Source organism: Cucumis sativus, chromosome 3 (assembly GCF_000004075.3).
Source record: "Cucumis sativus cultivar 9930 chromosome 3, Cucumber_9930_V3, whole genome shotgun sequence".
NCBI lineage: Eukaryota > Viridiplantae > Streptophyta > Magnoliopsida > Cucurbitales > Cucurbitaceae > Cucumis > Cucumis sativus.
In genome coordinates, this window is record NC_026657.2 from 33,696,555 (window position 1) to 33,715,681 (window position 19,127).

The window sequence follows — 19,127 nt, forward strand, 5'->3', positions numbered from 1 at the left end:
GTATACAAATGAAGGAAATGATCTCTATATATAGTATTCAAGAGACACTTCCTAAAAGACACAAAATAAATGAAGTACATGAATACATACCATTCATGTACTTGAATAATTACATGTATCTAGAAATGCATATGTATCTTGAAACTAGAAATGTATCTATTAATGTGTTATCCATAATGTATCTAGCTTATTAATTTCTAACAAAAGCCGCTTTGGAATGGGAGACCAAAGCTCGCAAGTGTTATGAAGATTGTGCCATCAGCATGAATAGCCACGACTTTGTCCATATGCTGCTTGTGGATGGTTGTTTCGTGGTCGAGTTTTTGATAGCTAGTGAACAACTTCAAACTCAAACTACATCAAGAGTTGATCCTTTAGTGTCCAAAGCTATGAACATAAATCTATATCATGACTTGATCTTGCTCGAGAACCAGCTTCCTTTTTTCGTTCTTCAAGGTCTTCTTTACTTTATTGATGAACCGAACAATGACGATAGCTTTACGGTCTTAGTAAATATTGTACATAATTTTTTTCAAGCTAACTTCATGAAACATTATTGTAAGATTCCTCAAAATATCTTCTCCCCCACTAGAAAAAATATAAGGCATTTGGTAGATTTCTTAGGCTTTTACTATTCCCCGACCACTACAGACATTATTAATCAAGGCAACGACAGATTGTTATTTCTTCCTCCATCTACGACTGAGCTGTATGAAGCTGGAGTGATCTTGGAGAAAGCAATAACTACAAATGATCATTACAACATTATGGGCATAAGTTTTGAAGGCGGGGTTCTTAAAATCCCACCTTTTGAAATTCATGATCTCTTTGAAATCACCATGAGGAATTTGTTGGCATTTGAGAATTTTCAAGGTGGAAGTGCGAGTGAAAGCTCAGCAATTCATTATATTTTGTTTTTAGGGGCTTTAATAAGTAAAGAGAAAGATTCAAGTTTACTTATGAAGAAGGGAATCCTAAGTAATCTTATTGGAGGTAGTGATGAAGAAGTTTCCAATATGTTCAATAACATTGGTAAAGGTGTGAGATTTCGAGGACATTTTTGCTATGATAGTACAAGCAGAAATTTACGTAAACATTGCGACGCAAAAAGTAACCAATGGATGGCTATATTGAAGCGTGATTATTTCAATACGCCATGGACTATTACTTCTTTCATTTTTGCCGTCATATTCGCCCTCATCACTCTACTCCAAACGACATTCACCATATACCACACTACAGATAAAGATCGTCATGTGTAGCACATTTATATTGTAACCCCTTTCTGTTTCATTTTGATGTGTTCAAAGTTTCTCCTATTTGGAACACTTTTCTCTAGTATTTTTTCTGCTACTTTCTTAACTTATAAATGAAAATCACTTTAAATTTACTTTTAAACTTGTTCTCTGTGTGAGAAAGAAAATTGAATTTTGTATCTATTTGTTTTATTTTTTTTTTTGGAAAAGTAGTCAACATATTAGGATTACAATTAAAAGAGATTATAACTTCTAGGAAAACTCCGATGAGTCGTCCATTTTTACCTTATTTGAATTTTGGCCTCAAACTTTAGACTTAATAATTTCACTCGACATTTTATCCACTCCTTTCACTATAAGAAATCGAAGATATCGCGACACGAGACACGACGTCGTTAAAAGCAACGTCAGCGTTGCTGGACTTTCCACGACGTCCGTGTTAACACGTCACCAAATACCACATTCCACGACGTCTGAAAAACAAACGTCGCGGTAAGTATACTAATTAATTTATTACTTCACTTTTTCGTGACATCCCTCTCGGACATGTCGCGGGAAGACGAATCGATTCATTTTGGTTAAGGTACAAGGACACGTCAAGGTTCGTTTTATTGTAGTGTTTACACTTTTTAATGCCTTTTAATTTCAACAGTCTTGTGTGATTGGCTAACTATTTGCTCCATCATAATTTGAAATTTTGTTTCAAACTATTTTTTTTTTTATCTCACTTTAAAATTATACGTATGTTTTTAAATATAGCAAAAATGAACTAAAATATAATCAACTACAACAAATTATATGATTATCTATCGATGATAAACATGATTAGATTTGATGAAATATTTTGTTATATTTATAAATATTTTTTTCAACTATTTTATCATTAAAAAAACAATTACTATTCAAATATTGTGATTTAGTTAATTAGTCTTAGACATTTCTTCTTTCATCCATTCTCAATATTGTATTGCCAAGAAAATTCATATTTTCCATTTATATAGAAAAATTGGCAAAAATAGCATACTTTTAGTTAACATTTTCAAAAGTAACACATTTTTTTTAAAACTCATAAAACTGTTTTTCATAAAATTTTAATATTTTCCAAATTATCAATTGTTTTGGGTTTAGGTAGACAATTAGACCAAAATTCTATCATTTCCAAATCCTCCCAAATTTTATTTATTTTATTTTAATGTTTTTAAAAAATTATTCAAACACTTTTTCAAATTTTCACCAAATCTTAACTAATTTTTCCTTTTCACATAATCTTTCCCTAAACCTTTCACTAAATCTTAACAAATTTTTGCTAGCTACTTCCTGCCAATTTTCCCAACTATTTATTGACCTTTTTTTTTCTTTTCCCCATTGTTTTCTTGATTCAACCCAAAACCAAATCATCATTTTTCCCTTTTCCCATTTTCTCTTCTTCAATCCAAAACCTGCTGACGATTTTTTTATTCTAATTTCTTTGGGTTTGAGGAGATGAGGTTGGACATGGAAGTTTTCCTACCATCGATTTCACCGGGTCTTGTTCCGTCAATTAAATCATATCGAGACTTGTTTGTGCTCTGCCTCGCTTAAGAACTTGAAGTAAGTTTTAGATGTTCCTGGTTATGATTACCCACAGTTATTATTGGGTGTTTTGGGAAGAGGTATAGTATGAAGAATAATAGCGAGGAGCTTTACAATTTGTTTCTTGAGTATGCTAGTGGGAGCCGTGGTAGTTGGCTGTCCAATTTTGAGGTTTTGGGTTGGAGATGAGAACCAATTGGAAAAAGGAAAAATGGTAAATTAAGATTTTAAAAAAAGATAGAATCTCTACCGAGATGCATCCAAAAATCCTAAAACATTATAAAAGTATTAAAATTTTAGAAAACTCTTGATGTTCACCTTAGATTGACCCACAAATTTTAAAAAATGTGCTATAATTTAAAAAAAACTATGAAAGCAAACAAAAACATGAGTGTGGGCCAAATGTGAATAAAGAGTTAGCTTAGGTTAGTGATGAAGGCATCAATTAATTCGTCAAAAGCTTTGCATCTAAACTTCCATATTTGAATAATAATAATAATAATAAAAGAAACAAAAAAATTGAATGTGATTTTGTAATTTTAAAATAAAATATTATAACACGTGAGTTGCACGTACTTTGGCATTACTCTATTCTCAATCAAATAGGGAAGAAATTGTGTGCGAAACTTCTCATTTTCCCGCCCTTTGAATCTTTCATTTTTCTTTTCATTTTTCTACCTTCACAAATTATATTTTAAATTTCCAAAAGAAATTAATGCTACCATATAAAAGTTTTATGATTAAGTTAAATTTCTTGCTTTTTATATTATGTTCACATTAGTATATTATTCAATATTCTTTTGTTCTATTACGTAAAATCTTTATAATATATCATCAAAAATCTTTATAATATATCATGAAAAGGTGGATTGGTTTCATATGAAAATGTGAATGAAAATGTCCACCACGCCCACAAAAATGAAAAACATTATTACAAATAATTATAGCAGTAGAACCAAAAATATTCTAAGACAAAGCAACTTCCATAAACTTAACAAACTCATGGAAATCAATTTTACCATCATTATTGAGATCGAATCTGGCAATCATTGTTTTGCAATCATGGATGAAAATGCCTTTATTAGATTCAAGCAGGCTCAGAACTATGAACAATTCATGTTCATCAATGAAACCATCTCTGTTTCTATCAAACACATTAAATGTTTGCTTCAATTCTTCCAAGCTTGGTTCATTCTCTTCAAACATACCTCTTATCATTTCATCGCTTTCCCCTATTCCTTTATCACCACCACCACCATCCCTTTCTTCCCTCCAGAAAAGCTCTAATTTTTCCATCACAAATCTCACTTCTTCTCTGCTCATTGAGCTGCAATTTTGTTGAGTAGTGATGATGATTTGATCACCAGATTTTGAAGAGCAATTACATTGTGATAAAGCTTTCTCTTTGGAGTGTGGTTGAAGAATTGGCCAAGGTAGAGATCTTACCAGCTCTTGTATTCTGTCTGCAAAGTTGAATAAAATTGGTAGAATTGATATCCGATCGACAAACACGAACGGTGACGGGTCGAGCTGCACACTTTTGATGTCGGTTAACCGGGTTTCCATTGTGATTAAATAGTACTCTAATCTAAAGAACATGGATATAGAATTTTGTTTGGGGACTAAGTTAATGTGGTGAATTGGAGATGGGAAAGAGTTTATGTGTATATATATATATATATGTGTACACGAAGTTGATCAGGTTGGTATTTGAAATTTACTAGCTTGTTGCTGTGATTATGTGTGCAAGAAGATGTGCAATTAACATTGAAAATAACGTTCATATGAGATGTTTTGTTAGGAAACTTCAATACATTTTTCAAGTTTTGTTTTGTTTTTTTCTCTTTTAATTTATTATTTGAAGAGAAGAAGAAAAGTAACAAGTGTGTCCTACTTGGCCTGCTCTTTTTTTTTTTCTTCTTTGTTGGGTTACCAACTAGGAGGGATTTCATATGACAAATTGTCTGTGAGTATATAGTTACAAACCATTTCTTGTACAACTAAGTTATTATAATTTTACGTTATTTTACTTGAATTATAATAGTTTATATTTATGGTATAAATGATTTTAGTTTGAGTTATAGTAATATGTATTTAGACGGTAAACTATTTTAGTTTGATAAAACAATAGTAAACGTTGTAATAGAAAATAAAATTTTAAAAATGATGAAGGTAAAATAGCAAAAACAATTAATATGTTGAAAGTTTTAAAACCGTGTGTACGTACTATAGTTAATTGGAAACTTTAAAATAATATTTATAGTAGCAATATATGATTATATTACGGTTTTAGATAGTTCTTCAACCAAACAAACCCAAAAGGTTGTACAAAAAAATGAAAGACATAATATGAATGCTTTAAACATTTCTTGAAATAGAAAAAAATGTTGAAATATTTATTGAATGGACGATTGAGAAATATAAAGATACCTAAATGAGTATAATTCAATTGGTATAATCCTTACACTATAATCTTTAAATATTCTTGTTATATATCTGTGTGCTATTTTGGTATTTGAACTTTTAGTTTTTGTTTCTATTAATCTTTAAACATTTAAAAAATTAATTTATCTTTTAAAAAACTAGAAGAAGAAAAAAAGAAAAAAATATCTATCTTTTTAAATCAAAACGAATCAAAGTGGTAAGTAAATAGTAAATATTTTTAAAATATAATATTAAAATGAACCATATATATATTTACAAGCTATAACCTAATTTTGGATTTTATCGATAATAGAAATTGATAGACTATTTATCAATGTCACCGATGAAAGTCTACATTTAAAGCTTATTATTATAATTTGAAATTAGAATCAATGTGGTAGTAGATGAACATTGCACGAGTGTTGTTAGAGTAACCCCAATTAAAATTTAAATTAAGACTTAAGGAACGCACTCGTTAATGATTTGCATTTAGGATAATTTAAACATATCTACCAACCTCAACTTTTATAATATTGTAGTAAAAAGCAAATATAAAAGCTTTCAATGAATTATCACCATTTGTTTAGCTATTGTAGTGAGACTTCAAAACATCGTGGTCAAAAAGATATAAAATCACAAATAAATTGATTTGATTTGATTTGATTAATGAAAGACGAAGTCAATTTTGATAAGAATTAAAAAAAAAAAAAATGTAATAGTCAGATTTGATTTGTTAAACCGAAAGATACACACAAAAAATTGAAAAGATATACATAGTAACGTTTACATTAAGAGAATGACGGTAGGAATAAAATAATTGAGTGATGGGTCACCTTTTTTTGAGATATGCAAGGAAAGTAGCAAATGAAATGAAGAAGTTACTAAGAAATGAGGTCTTTTCTTTTTCCATGGGGCAACTAGTGTACATTACTTTAATTAATTCAAAAGTCTCCTTTCACCTTTATGCATTTTCCCAAACATTCCCACTCATCTAAAGTCCATTCCATACAAATTTTTAATTTTAATCACATGCTTCCATTGTCTTCCATTTTTCGATCATTTTTATAATACTTCGATACCAATTTTTTCAAGACAATATTTATGACAAAATTTTACTTTCTATATGTAATGAAAAGTTAAATTTATTGTAGATAAAATGTAAAATTGGGCTATATTTATAAATAAAACAAGTCATTTTACTATATTTGAAATCATTCTTAATTTTTATTTTAATACTATGAGAAATAATTTTTTTGAAACAAAAAAATAAAATTTACTTTTTTGACAAAAGGGAAAGCTAAGGAAAGTATCGATAGGTTATTAGAAAGAAATTTCCATAGTCGATGGTCTGTCGATGTTTGTGAACATGTGTAGCAAGTTGGTGTTCAACAAAATTGCAACTGCAATCAACCAAGGAAAAACCTTAGCTTGCTTCTCTAGGACGTAAATCAGGTAAGGAGACATGAAATATTGAATCTCATTATGGTAATGAAATAATCCAATTATAAGTAATTACATTTGTAACATTATCTAACTTTTAAATGGGGTAGCAATTAATTTTTAAAACAAACATATATATATATATATATATATATATTGTTTATTTGCTTTATGCTCAAAAACTAATATATTTTACTTTTTTTAACCAAGATTTAAATAAGGGAGAGAGAGAGAAAAAACATAAAAACTTGATGAGTTTCAAAAGGGTAATTACAATAAGTTGAATTTTTAAAATCACATTTTTTTTTAATAAAAAATTTCAAATACAACACAATACATCAACAATAGACTATAGACTATATGGGTGATATGGGTGTAATATACTACTCACAATTATAATTGATAACAATTTTAGAAATAATAATTAAATATTATGTATTAATATTTTTTTAAAAATGTAAATATAATAAACTTTACTAGTGATGGACTTCTATTCCTTTGTTAGATTGAATATGCTATTATATATGCTAATATTTTGAAGGATTTTCTTTTTAAATAGGAAAACAACGAACAATTTACTTTTCATAAATATAATAAAAAGTAAAAGTAAAAGACAAATTTTATTATACATGATTTTAAGTAAATCATTTTATTTTACTTTTTTTTATAATTTTCTTATTTTGAATATAATTGTTATATTTGCAACTATCCCAAGACTACATGTACAACAATATGCTCCAAAACCAAAATAATAGTTAAGCCCAAGATGAAGTAGTAACGACCCAAACTTTTCGAAACCAAGTTGAGACCATTACTAATCTAATTATCCTAAATTTTTAAAAACAATAGCGGAAGCATAAACCAAGCAATTCTCACTGGTCACAATTCCTTCTTGTTGCTTGTAAGCTTAGCTTTTCCCTTACCTTTGTCTGAATATATGCAGTATACCCAGTAAGTAATTGTCTCGTTACTGTAGCCTTTTAGGTGAGGTATTAAACTCATTCGAACATAGGTATAATATACAAATGATAACATGACACAGATAATGACATTGAAGGATCACAAAACATATCGTAAATAGTGATCAATTCATAGCATAGGTAGTGATCTAAAAGAAACACAAAACATATATAAGATGCACATAGCCTGACAAGAGAATTAAGAATCACCGATCATCTTAGCATGCATTTATCAATCAATAAACTTTAGCATAATGTCATAGTCCAAAGCTTCCTAATGTAAATAATGTCCATACAATATATAGCAAATAAATTTATATGTATTATACGATAGCATACTTATATGGTACCATAGCTAAAAGAATAATTATTTATTTTAAGTGTCCAACTCAAGTCAAGGGTGGAAGACTCACTTAAATTAAGTTTTGTTGCAAAATAATTCACAAATCCAACCTATACACAATGAATCTAATTAATAAATTTATCTTCAACTACAACACTAATTTACTTACCTAAATGGAGGTTGAAAACTAATTTCTAACCAAGAGCAAGGTCCGCAAATTAGATTAAAAGAAAAAAAAGAGTCTCCAATTGGCTTTAAGAAAAACCCAAATTCATTCAAAAAAAAAAAAAAATAAACTCAACTTTAGAAGGTTGAACCTTAATTGATATTATAAAAACTATGGTAAACAAAATTCATTTAAAAATTCATCAAACTCAGGGTAGTTACATCAAGAGAGGTGATAGCATACCAAAGAGTGGAGCGACAGTACAGCTTGGACAACTTTGATCTGATCATTCCAAATTAACTCAAATATTTAATTATTTTAATCAACCAAAAATTTTCAAATAAATAAGTTCTAAATTTCATAAATTTAAACTGAATTATGTTAATCCAATAATTCAATTATAGCTATAAATAATATCCAAATAATTTAAAATAAGAATTTCCATTGGTTTAAAGTCCAAGTGATCAGCCCAATTGTATTAAAATAGAGTCGTGGGCGGGGTAATCTAAGTTAAGCCCAGGAAGAGAAAGTCGGGTGGGCCGAATAGCAATTAGGCGTAGGGCATGTGAGAAATTAAAGAAAGAATTGGAGTATATGGCAAAGTTTAAGGAATGAGATTTAGAGATAAGACAAAATTCGAAGTTAATTTGAATCACTCTATTCCTTTATATAAGGTCAAAATTTAGAATTATTAAATGGAAAAATGTGATTATTTTCGTCACTTATTAGTAATGATAATATAATTGGTTGTGGTTGATGGATAAAGAAAGGAAAGGAACAAAACGAAAAAGAAAAAGGTAATCCATTAGAATTGGATCCCAAGGCAAATGAACCCCACGTGTGGCACTTTCAAACACGTGGTTTCAGATAATAGGGTCCAACTCAAACTCAAATATACTCCCCTTTTATTATTATTATTTATTTACTTTTTTTTCTCCATAAGAAAGTATTTTATTGGGTTGTGTATTATTATTATTTACTTTATTTACGTATTTATAAATTTCCCAAATTAAAAAAAAAGAAGAAGAAGGAGAAGGAGAAGAAGAAAGTGGTAAGATGTTAAGGGTGGGCCCCGGGTCGCGTGATTTGTTGGGGAAAAAACAAACTCAAATTGAAATGGATACAATGGGCTTTATCGTCTTTCCACATTTTCATATCTTCACCCACACCTTACTTTATTTAATATATAAATTTGCAACTTGCGACCCCCTTTACCATTTTTGATATTTGCAATTTGCATCTCCCAAAATAAAACTCCCCAAGAGCTCGGACACTATTTCAACCTTTTTTTTTTTTTTTTCTTTTAATGGTTTCTTATTCAACATTTTTTATTTTATTTACTTCATCTCTAAATTGCTAAAAGTATTTGATATATGTTTGCTGTAGTCGTAAATATTTTGATTTATTTTGTAATATTTAAAATTAGAATTTTAAAAGGTTGAATAAATAAAAAAAAAGAAAAGATTTTTAATGTTTAAAGAATTGAATTTTGTTTGTTTTCTCATCCAGCAGCATCTTTCTTGGTTTATTGTATTACAATTCATTCTGGAAAGCGTTTGAGGGATTGTAGCGTTTCAACATGTTTCTTAATTTTATATTTTAAGATGCCTATATGTATGTGTTTTATCAAAATATTCTTTTTATTACCTCAAAAAATAAATAATGTCAAGAATTTTTTTATGTTTTAAGATTCTCATCACGTTTTGCCTTCTTTATTATTTTTAATTACTAAAATTGAAATATATATATTAAAGTATGAAGATTAACGTTATTACAAATTAATAGGATGGATAAAAAGGAAATAAAATGGAGGGGAGAGTAAAAGTGTAAAAGAAAAAAAAAAGAAAAGAAAAGAAAAAGAGAAAAAGGTTTTGGATGGGCGATTGGTTGATTGGTAGCCGAGGAAAGGGAGATATTAGGTAGAAATATATAAAGCGAATAAATGGTGAGTAGGATTGAAAGAGGACGTCAATATATATAATATATATATATATATATATTTAACAAAACCAAAAGGAGAAAGAAAGAAAGAAAGGAAAAAAAGAAAGCAAACAGAAAAAGAAAAAGAATAAAATCAAAAAGAGAGAAAAGAAAGAAGATCTTTTCAAGGCCACAAACAAGCTTGTGGCTCAGAATCATCCACTCCTGCTTACGTGTCATTTCACCCCATCCAAACCATTTTCCTTCTTTTCTTTTCTTTTCTTTTTTTCTTTTCTAAAAAATATAACCCAATACCATCACCAATTACGTCGTCCTTTTCATTTCTATATTTCTTATATACATATATACTCCAAGAAATTGAGATGGTAGTAAAAATTGGTATTGAAATTAGAAAGAATGTAAAAGTATTTGAACAGTATGATATTTGTAATTTTGTATTGTACATAATATAATAATAATAATAATAATAGGAAAAAGAAAAAGAAAAAGAAAAAAAAGGAAAAAAGGGAAAAAGCGGAGTTTGAGCGTTGTGGTAGTCCGGATGTAAAATTTCTCCACGCTGACACTTCACTCGTGTCAGATCTCTCTCTCTCTCTCTCTCTCTCTCTTTCTCTCTTTTGGATTTCATTTCCAAAATGAAAATTTAAAATACCAAATTATTCACAATAAAAATTTAAAACAAAAACAAAAAAACAGGGCAGAAATGTCGGAGCCAAAAGATCCGGCGATCAAGCTCTTTGGCAAGACGATTCCTCTACCGGACCCTTCTCCGGCCACTCCTCACCTTCCTTCTTCTTTGCCTATTCTCTCACCCCCTCACCATACCACTCCCCTTCCTAATCATGACCACGATTCTTCTTCTTCAACCTTCGATGTCGATGCTGAAGATCTGGAACTCGATAAGGTATTCACTTTCCTTTGATCGCTTCTCTTTTTTCTTTTCACCTACCCATTTCCTTTATTGCCAGTATCTTTCTTCCCTTTTTATTCCTTCTATTCATTTTGTTGACTTCATACATCTTCATCTCTTCCTTCTACCAAATTTAGGTTTCTTCTTTCATTCTCTTCATTTCTGTTCCTTGGTGGGTCTTTTCTGATTCTGTTGATGACTATGTTCACTTTTCATTTTTGCACTCAGATTTACCAATTTGGAAAGCTTGTTATGTTTACTTAATTTAGTGATGCTGCTACTTTTTTGCTGTAATTTCCATAATTGAGTATGAAGGCTTTTTAGAAATGTTGTTTTCATTCTTTCAGAATTTGGGTTTGGGTTATTGAGTTTGTCAGGAGTTTCTACACATGTCTTTTTGAAACTTTAGCTTTGTTGCTTAAATTCAGTAATGTTGTTTTCATGTGTTCATAAAGGTTTTTGTTTTGTATTTGTGTTTTGGTGTATTAGGATGCTGTGAGCGAGAAATCAGTTGGGGCTAAGCTGGAAAATGGAGATGGAGGGTTGTCTGTCTCGACTGAAGAGTTCACGAATTCAGATACTTCTGTAGTGAGATCAGAAAATTCTAAAGTACTTTCTGGCGACGAAAGTAATCCATCTACTACTACAAAGACTGATGAACAGAACGAAACAAGTAATTCGCAAGAGAAGACTCTCAAGAAACCCGACAAGATACTTCCATGCCCTCGCTGTAATAGTATGGATACCAAGTTCTGTTACTATAATAATTACAATGTTAATCAACCGCGCCACTTCTGTAAGAACTGTCAAAGGTATTGGACTGCTGGAGGGACAATGAGGAACGTTCCTGTTGGTGCAGGACGTCGGAAGAACAAAAGCTCCGCTTCTCACCATCGTCAGATTATTGTTTCGGAAGCCCTTCAGCATGCTCGAACCGATGTTCCCAATGGTATCCATCATTCTACCCTCAAACCTAATGCAAATGTATTGGCATTTGGTTCAGATGCCCCTCTTTGTGAATCAATGGCTTCCATTTTAAACATTGCTGATCAAACAAGGCAGAATAGTACTAGAAATGGCTTTCAAAAACCTGAAGCTCCGAAAATTCCTGTGGCTTATGAGAATGGTGAAAACGATGATCAATCTCCGGAATCTGCTCCAACTCCATCATTTATTAATAATGAAGAAGGCAAAACTGGGCCACAAGATCAAGTTATTCATAATTGTCAAGGCTTTTTACCTCCTCACGTTCCATTCTTTCCTGGGACTCCTTGGCCTTACCCATGGAATTCACCACAATGGAGCTCTCCTGTTCCGCCTCCTACTTTCTATCCACCTGGCATTCCTATGCCGTTCTATCCGACCGCCCCATTTTGGGGTTGTACGGTTCCTGGCGCCTGGCCCATTCCATGGGTTTCCCAGCCGCCATCTCTAAGCCCTGTTCCCCAAAATCACGCTCCCAACTCGCCAACGTTGGGGAAACATTCAAGAGATGAGAATGTGACCAGGCAAAGTGATCTTGGGGAAGACGAGCAGCAGAAAGATACCAAAACTGAGAAATGTCTTTGGATACCTAAAACATTGAGGATCGATGACCCTGGCGAAGCAGCTAAAAGCTCCATATGGGCAACTCTAGGAATCAAGAATGACAAGACTGATTCAGTTAGTGAAGGGCTCTTCAAGGTTTTTCAGTCAAAGAAGATTGACGAAAAGAATCACAAAACGGAAGCCTCTCCAGTCTTGCAAGTTAATCCAGCTGCATTGTCCAGATCAATCAAATTTCACGAAAGCTCGTAAAAGGATACAACAATGCTTTTCCCCAAATGTGCCATCAAAGTTTTCACTGCACTCCATCTGGATAGTACAAACTTTAAACAAACTTACATCTGCCACAAGTTGATCCTTCTGTTTCAAATCTGTATAAAACCATTAGATCCATCCAAGGAAAAGAACAGTAGATCCCACAGCAGTTACCTTCTAGAAGAAAAGCCCTCGAGTTTCGGTAGCAGGAGGACGAAAATGACTTTGATTTTTATTGTGTACTTGTAGTGTTGAAGAAGTAGATGGCATTTTGTTTGTAGTTTGAAGTTTTGTCTTTCTTCTGAATCATGATGTACATATACATATATATATATATATATAAATGTATGGGATCCAGGAAGAGAGAGCTAGTACAGGAATGAGTGAGGTGTAGTAGCAGTACCAATAATAACTAAAAATGTGTACTTAAATAAAGTTTTAGAAATAAAAAAAAAAAAAGAAAATTGATTTTAGATTGTTTTCACATTCACACACTATTTTCCATTTGTGCATATTGTTGAAGGTAAGTGATTGTTATGTTAAGCAGATCCGTCAGATAAATAGGGATGGGGATGATTGAAGAACAGTTATTGAGGAAATTGGATTGTTGTTACTTTTTGTTTGTCATTTAGTTGGAAAAAACATACAACAATAATCAAAGAGTTGAAAACCAATGAGGAAACAGCCATTTTTGGAAGCTATTGGAAAGATAAAACCCATCTTCTCTTCTGCAGATAAGTGTTGAACTGTCATCACAAAAAAGCCAACCTGCTTTTTTTAACTCCACTTCTAAAAGTATTTAAGAATCTTAACAAGTGGCAGGCACCAATGGTCATAAAAATTATTTTGTAATCAGTCCTATCAATCTTAAATTTCATTAAATCCCAATACCACCTATGTATCACCATAAGTACACAAATTTTTAATTTAGTCAAACTATATCGTAAATTTCACCTGGAATATTTGGTATACAGAAACAATTTTAATGCGGCAGTTTGAACTTTGTGTTAATTTGTTCTAATTAGTATAATCATACTTCGAAAAGCATGGTATAACTATAACTATATATATATCATATATGTATGTGTGTGAGATGTAGTTTTACGTATGTATGTATGAGGGAGAGATAAAAGAAGCAAAAATTCAGGTGAGAAAAAAGATATTTAGAATTATTGGAAGAGATTGGGTGTGGGTGGGGCCCAAATCACGTGGTGACATTTAATCAAAAATTGCTTTTTCTATTTATTTTTTGTCATTTCTTTTGAGGCATTTTCAATTTCAAAATAATTAAATTATTTTTCTTTTGAATTTGTAGAAAATAGTTAAGTTAGGGCCATGGAAAATTTGGAAATGGAATGTCTATGTTTTCTCTCATCATTTAAACTCAGATATTCATTTCATTATTTGTATCAAACCTATAGGTTGTTCATTTTCAGCCTCTCATGTTTCCATCATCATTCATTACTAACACCCAAACAATAAAATGGAGTTTCTTTTTTTTTTTTCCTTTAATTTAAATACTTCAAAAATAAACTTTTGTAAATAGTAAAAATATTTACAAAAATGTTGGTACACAATGTATTGGACCCACAAATAGTAAAGCATCATTTCATGCTTCCAAATCAAATTTTAATAGCAAATATTGAGTACATCAACTTTTAAAAGTGTTAAAATTAAATCCACAAGCTTGCAATAATTGTGAAAATTGGACTCATAAATAATAAAAATTGAAATCTCAAACTTGTATAATTAGTACAACTTATGCAGTCATGTAAGTTTGAGAGTCCAATTTTAAATTTTGAATAAGTTTGAAAGTTTAATTTTTAGTTTGGAAAGTTTAAGAGCATAATTGAAACAACCACCATACTTACGAGTGGGTTTTGCAATTTGTCCTATAAATTATATATGAATATAAGGTTAAGTTCTAATATAAACTTTAAAAATAATATTTAGTTGTATAAAAGCTAGTACAATGTAATCTATAATTGTAAATATAATATATGTATATTCAAATTTATTAATAGTTAGAGTTATAAATAAATAATATTTGTTTGGAATAATTTAATTGTATACCATTTTTAAATATTGGGATACCATACAACCCTTGAAAAAAGTTAATGTGAAATGCTTTAAAAAATTGATGTGATAAGAAAAATAGAAGTACATATAAAAAAACAATTGATTTCTATATTTCTCTCTGTCCTTTGCAAACTATTTTTTTCCTCCCTTAAATTTATTTACTTGTTTTTTTTTATATAATTTTTTCCTATTCTAATAATAACATCAACTAATGAAATAGTCTTATTTGAAAGAAAAAAACAAAGACAAATTAGGAAAGTTATATAAAATTTTGAAGGTTGGAAAAATGAGAAGATTGTTGGCTCAAACGTATATATCTATTACATTATTTTTTAAATTTATGATCAAGATTACATTCCTATACTCCAATATTCCACTTTATATTGTCATTTCAATTCAAATAGTCATAGTTATGATTAATGAGAGTTTAATTTGACTATTCGTTCAAACATATTAATGATTGAATAGTGATATTTTATATATGTAATCTAGATTACAATCATATAAATGTGGAATGATATACCATTGTAATGAAGCAAAAGATGTGTTTTCTTTCATATTCAAACAAAATCTCCAACGTTAGATCATGATATTTCGTATTTAAGATAAATATTACATTAATATCATAAAAGAATACACTACTTCATCACGTAACCATTTCGATCTTTAGAATAGTTGTAATACAATAATATCTAATAAACATTTGTATGAATTTCAAGGGCGAAATAAAATGGTAGAAAATCTGCTCTTAGAGCCCTTTTTCGTCCTTTACATATAGTTGATATGTAATAAAATGGTGGGGGAAATAATAAGAGATGGTAAATTATTATATAAAGCTAAAGTTAATCCCAATAGAATGATTAAAGAAAGAAAAGAAGGTTAATCCCAATGTGAATTAGTGGTTTGATGACACTATAATCAATTATGTGTGTGTGTACACTTGAAAAGTAAAAGTATATATCCAAGTTGTTGATTTTGGGTAGAGTTGTACTTGGTGTGAAAAAAGCCTTACTTTTTGGGTACATGCATGAGCTGCCCACTTTACCATATTCAATTATTTTTTTAATTTTCAACCTAGAGGTTTAATTTTTATACTTTTCATCGTAGAAAAAAAAAATCATCAAAATCGGTAATATAATTAAATTGTTAGTTGAACTATACTCGATTAAAATAATGTAGCAATCCTAATTAATCCTCAATTCAAATTCAAAGATCAAAACTATTATACGTAGTAAGTACATTTGAAATAAAAAACTAATATCTTCTTATACTAATTTAGATCAACCAAGAGAAAGTTAGGATTAGATTACCTATTAGATAAAAAATCTAGAAGCAAGATTTGAAAATCTTGTTCTAAATTGAGTGACTCCACAATCAAACTTGATCAATGTTAGATTGAATGACTCGCATGCATTCTATTACAAGAATTGTAAAAAAAAAAAAAAAAAAGGTTAAAGAAAGGTCTCAAAATGAGTTTTCAAATTGCATTAATCAAAAGTTTTGTTCTTATAAATGGATTGATAAAAACATTATATAGCCTCGTAGAGATTCTATCATAGTTAATGAAAATATCAAAACATTAATCAAGTTTTTTATCTTCAAATAACTAATTTTCAATCATCCTCTTTAATACTAAGCTATTAATGGTAGTTACTCTAACTTGTCAAATTAAAACAAATGAAAATACAATAAAAATGTGATATGAACTAATTCATAAGGTTTTCAAAGTGTTGGATTCATGGAAGCTCAATGTCTACCCCATAGTTTGCTTCAATGGAGAATACATTGACCTTCAAAACTGCAAATGGTCCTTCGTCTATTGTATTAGTATATGACACATGAAATTGAGGGTGAACCGACCGTATCCATTTTTGTACATAAAGAATGAATGATTATTAAATATTTGATCCTTTAGATCATGTAATTAGTCATTCTAGAACGAGTGGAACACCATGATTCTCATCATAGTAACTTTTGACCTATTAAAAGTTTGAATTGATATCCCAAATTTAACTCCAAAATTGCTTAACATAATTGAATGTAAGATATATGTTATTCAAAATAAAATCAACTATTTGTATTAAAAGAAATAAGAAAATAGGAATATATCAAAGATTATATGAAGTTTAGGTGAATAAGAACTTCACAAGGGAAACCACACTAATGTTAATTAAAAGATTAACTCGGTGTCTTTAAGATTATTTAAAATCTAAGTAGGGATAAATTCAAGTTAAACATAGAGTTCCTAGGAATTTTAAATAGTGCCTACAAATTTATAAACTTAGAACTTTCTCTAGGAATTTTCAAGCTTTTAGATATTTTTTAAAAGTTTAGAAGTTAAATAGAATTTGGTAAATAACATCAATAACTTTTATTCAAGGAAAGATTGATTTCTTATTTCAAAATTTATATAGGAAAAACTAAGAGATTTTTTTTTAAAAAAATAATGATTCAAAATAGGATAAATTAATTTTAAGATTCATAAAAAGTACAAAACTAAAATCAAAATCTAAAGTACAATTACCAGAAAACCATTGAAAAAGGCAAGTAAATGATAATATTTTTTGAGAAATGCATTTAAAATTCCTCACCTAATTAGATTCTCTCCCATTTGACTTAGAAGTATATATATATATATAAACACTAAACTCAAAAGGAGAGAGATTAAAAAAGAAAAAAGAAGAAGAAAAATTCAAAGAAAAAGCTGTATGATGTATGTTTGTTCACAGTTCAGTCACATGAAAGATGAAACAAATCTAAAAAGGATCTCCACAACCCCTTTTTTTTTAGCCTTTCATTTTGGTTTTCATTCAATTCCTATTTTCCTTTTTCTCTTTTTTCTTTCTTCCTTTTCGAAAAATATACAAAGAAACAGAGAAAAACTCAATTTTCTTACTGTTATTACTCATCACTTACTCATTCATTCATAAATCTAAAAACAACCCATTTCTCAAAATCCTCTTAACAGTAATGGGTCGCTCTTCTTTTCTCTCTATTCTTCTTCTTCTTTCTTTCTTAATCACTCTCTGTTTCTCTAATGGTAATTTTCTAATCTCTTCTTAAATTTCCTTTTTTTTTTTTTTAATTTTAATTATTTTACTAAAAGGGTTTGTTTTCTGTTGCAAATCTGAAGGATTTGGAAGGAATTTGAGGATGGTGGTGGAGCCTCTTGATTCACATCATAACTCCAGAGTTCTACTAGAGGTAACAAAATTGTTTTTTTTTTTTTTTTTTCTTTAAAGTTTTTTGGTGAATGAATCTTGGAAATTTTGGTATTTAATTTGTGGGTTCTGTTCGCAAATAAATTTAAAAAACAAAAAATAAAAAATGCAGGAAAGTGGAAGAAAATGGAGGATGATGAAGATGGAGACAATGGATTATGCAGATCCAGAGCCAAACACGAATGTAAAAGGTGGCTATGTTTCTCCACCTCCTCCTCCAAATCATGGATGAAGTTTAATTCAATTCTCTATAAATTAAAACAAAGGGTTTCTTTAATTTTTCTATTTTGTGTTTGTGTGTGTGGGAATGTTATTTGTTCATAGTATTTGTTTGGGAAAGGTAGGGAAAGAAGGGTTTATTGATGTTGAATTACCTAATTTTATTTTGTTTTTTTTTGTAAAGTGGGTTTGTTTGTGGATTCATAAATCATGCATTTTATTAAAGTTGCCTTTTTGCTTTTAAGTCTGAAAAAAGTTGGAAAAGAAAAGGGCTTGTATATGGTTGTATACAATAAATGGGAAATTGAATGAGCGATATCTATTTTATTTTTGACAATACGTGGGTAGAAGAATCCAACTAATTTTAACACAATTAATGTAAAAAAAGGTTAATTTTTTAAATATTGTGATATAATTAATTGCAAATTTACTTTAATATTTGACCAACCAGTATTAAATTAATGGGTGGAATGAATAATAAGAACCATCTGTCAACATGAGCATATTGAAATAATAAGAAGAGAATTACTTAGTGGAAGCCAATGGTGTAATAGGTTGAGTTAAAATTAATAATTAATAATTAGGATAAGATATGGGTTAAATGTTTATTTTTTAGAATAATAAATTAAATAAGGTAGAGTATAGTCTTTGAGCTAAGTCACAGTGAAAAACAATATTAAAGCTCAAGTTATAAAAGTTGTAACAAAATTTTTCTGTGATAGAAACTATGTACATATGTGCACAAAAAAATTGGGAAGAAATCATTAGCTTCAAAAGGTGAGTTAGTTTAATTCTAT

General features: G+C 29.6%; 4 protein-coding genes across 4 annotated transcripts; 3 read left to right on the plus strand and 1 right to left on the minus strand.

Annotated features, from left to right (window-relative positions):
* Positions 1 to 263: 263 nt before the first annotated feature.
* LOC101214419 (UPF0481 protein At3g47200) lies at positions 264 to 1,262 on the plus strand. Its single transcript, XM_004147456.1, has one exon. It carries the CDS (start codon positions 264 to 266, stop codon positions 1,260 to 1,262), a length of 999 nt encoding a protein of 332 aa, XP_004147504.1.
* Positions 1,263 to 3,794: 2,532 nt separating this feature from the next.
* On the minus strand, positions 3,795 to 4,394 carry LOC101214178 (probable calcium-binding protein CML45). The gene has a single exon (XM_004147455.1). The coding sequence runs from the start codon at positions 4,392 to 4,394 to the stop codon at positions 3,795 to 3,797; it is 600 nt and encodes a 199-aa protein (XP_004147503.1).
* A 6,268-nt stretch (positions 4,395 to 10,662) lies between these two features.
* Positions 10,663 to 13,284, plus strand: LOC101213936 (cyclic dof factor 2). The gene is made up of 2 exons (XM_004147454.3): positions 10,663 to 11,005; positions 11,501 to 13,284. The coding sequence occupies exons 1-2, from the start codon at positions 10,805 to 10,807 to the stop codon at positions 12,806 to 12,808; spliced, it is 1,509 nt and encodes a 502-aa protein (XP_004147502.1). The 5' UTR covers positions 10,663 to 10,804; the 3' UTR covers positions 12,809 to 13,284.
* Positions 13,285 to 17,535: 4,251 nt separating this feature from the next.
* On the plus strand, positions 17,536 to 18,646 carry LOC105435001. Its single transcript, XM_011653932.2, has 3 exons — positions 17,536 to 17,930; positions 18,024 to 18,094; positions 18,224 to 18,646. The coding sequence occupies exons 1-3, from the start codon at positions 17,861 to 17,863 to the stop codon at positions 18,341 to 18,343; spliced, it is 261 nt and encodes an 86-aa protein (XP_011652234.1). The 5' UTR covers positions 17,536 to 17,860; the 3' UTR covers positions 18,344 to 18,646.
* Positions 18,647 to 19,127: the final 481 nt, after the last annotated feature.

Excerpts from the sequence above, each read along its gene's own strand:
- LOC101214419 (XM_004147456.1), top strand. The coding sequence starts at position 264 with ATGAATAGCCACGACTTTGTCCATATGCTGCTTGTGGATGGTTGTTTC.
- LOC101214178 (XM_004147455.1), bottom strand. The coding sequence starts at position 4,394 with ATGGAAACCCGGTTAACCGACATCAAAAGTGTGCAGCTCGACCCGTCA.
- LOC101213936 (XM_004147454.3), top strand. The coding sequence starts at position 10,805 with ATGTCGGAGCCAAAAGATCCGGCGATCAAGCTCTTTGGCAAGACGATT. Across the intron at positions 11,006-11,500 it reads AAGATCTGGAACTCGATAAG|GATGCTGTGAGCGAGAAATC; the intron begins GTATTCACTTTC and ends TTGGTGTATTAG.
- LOC105435001 (XM_011653932.2), top strand. The coding sequence starts at position 17,861 with ATGGGTCGCTCTTCTTTTCTCTCTATTCTTCTTCTTCTTTCTTTCTTA. Across the intron at positions 17,931-18,023 it reads CACTCTCTGTTTCTCTAATG|GATTTGGAAGGAATTTGAGG; the intron begins GTAATTTTCTAA and ends GCAAATCTGAAG. Across the intron at positions 18,095-18,223 it reads ACTCCAGAGTTCTACTAGAG|GAAAGTGGAAGAAAATGGAG; the intron begins GTAACAAAATTG and ends TAAAAAATGCAG.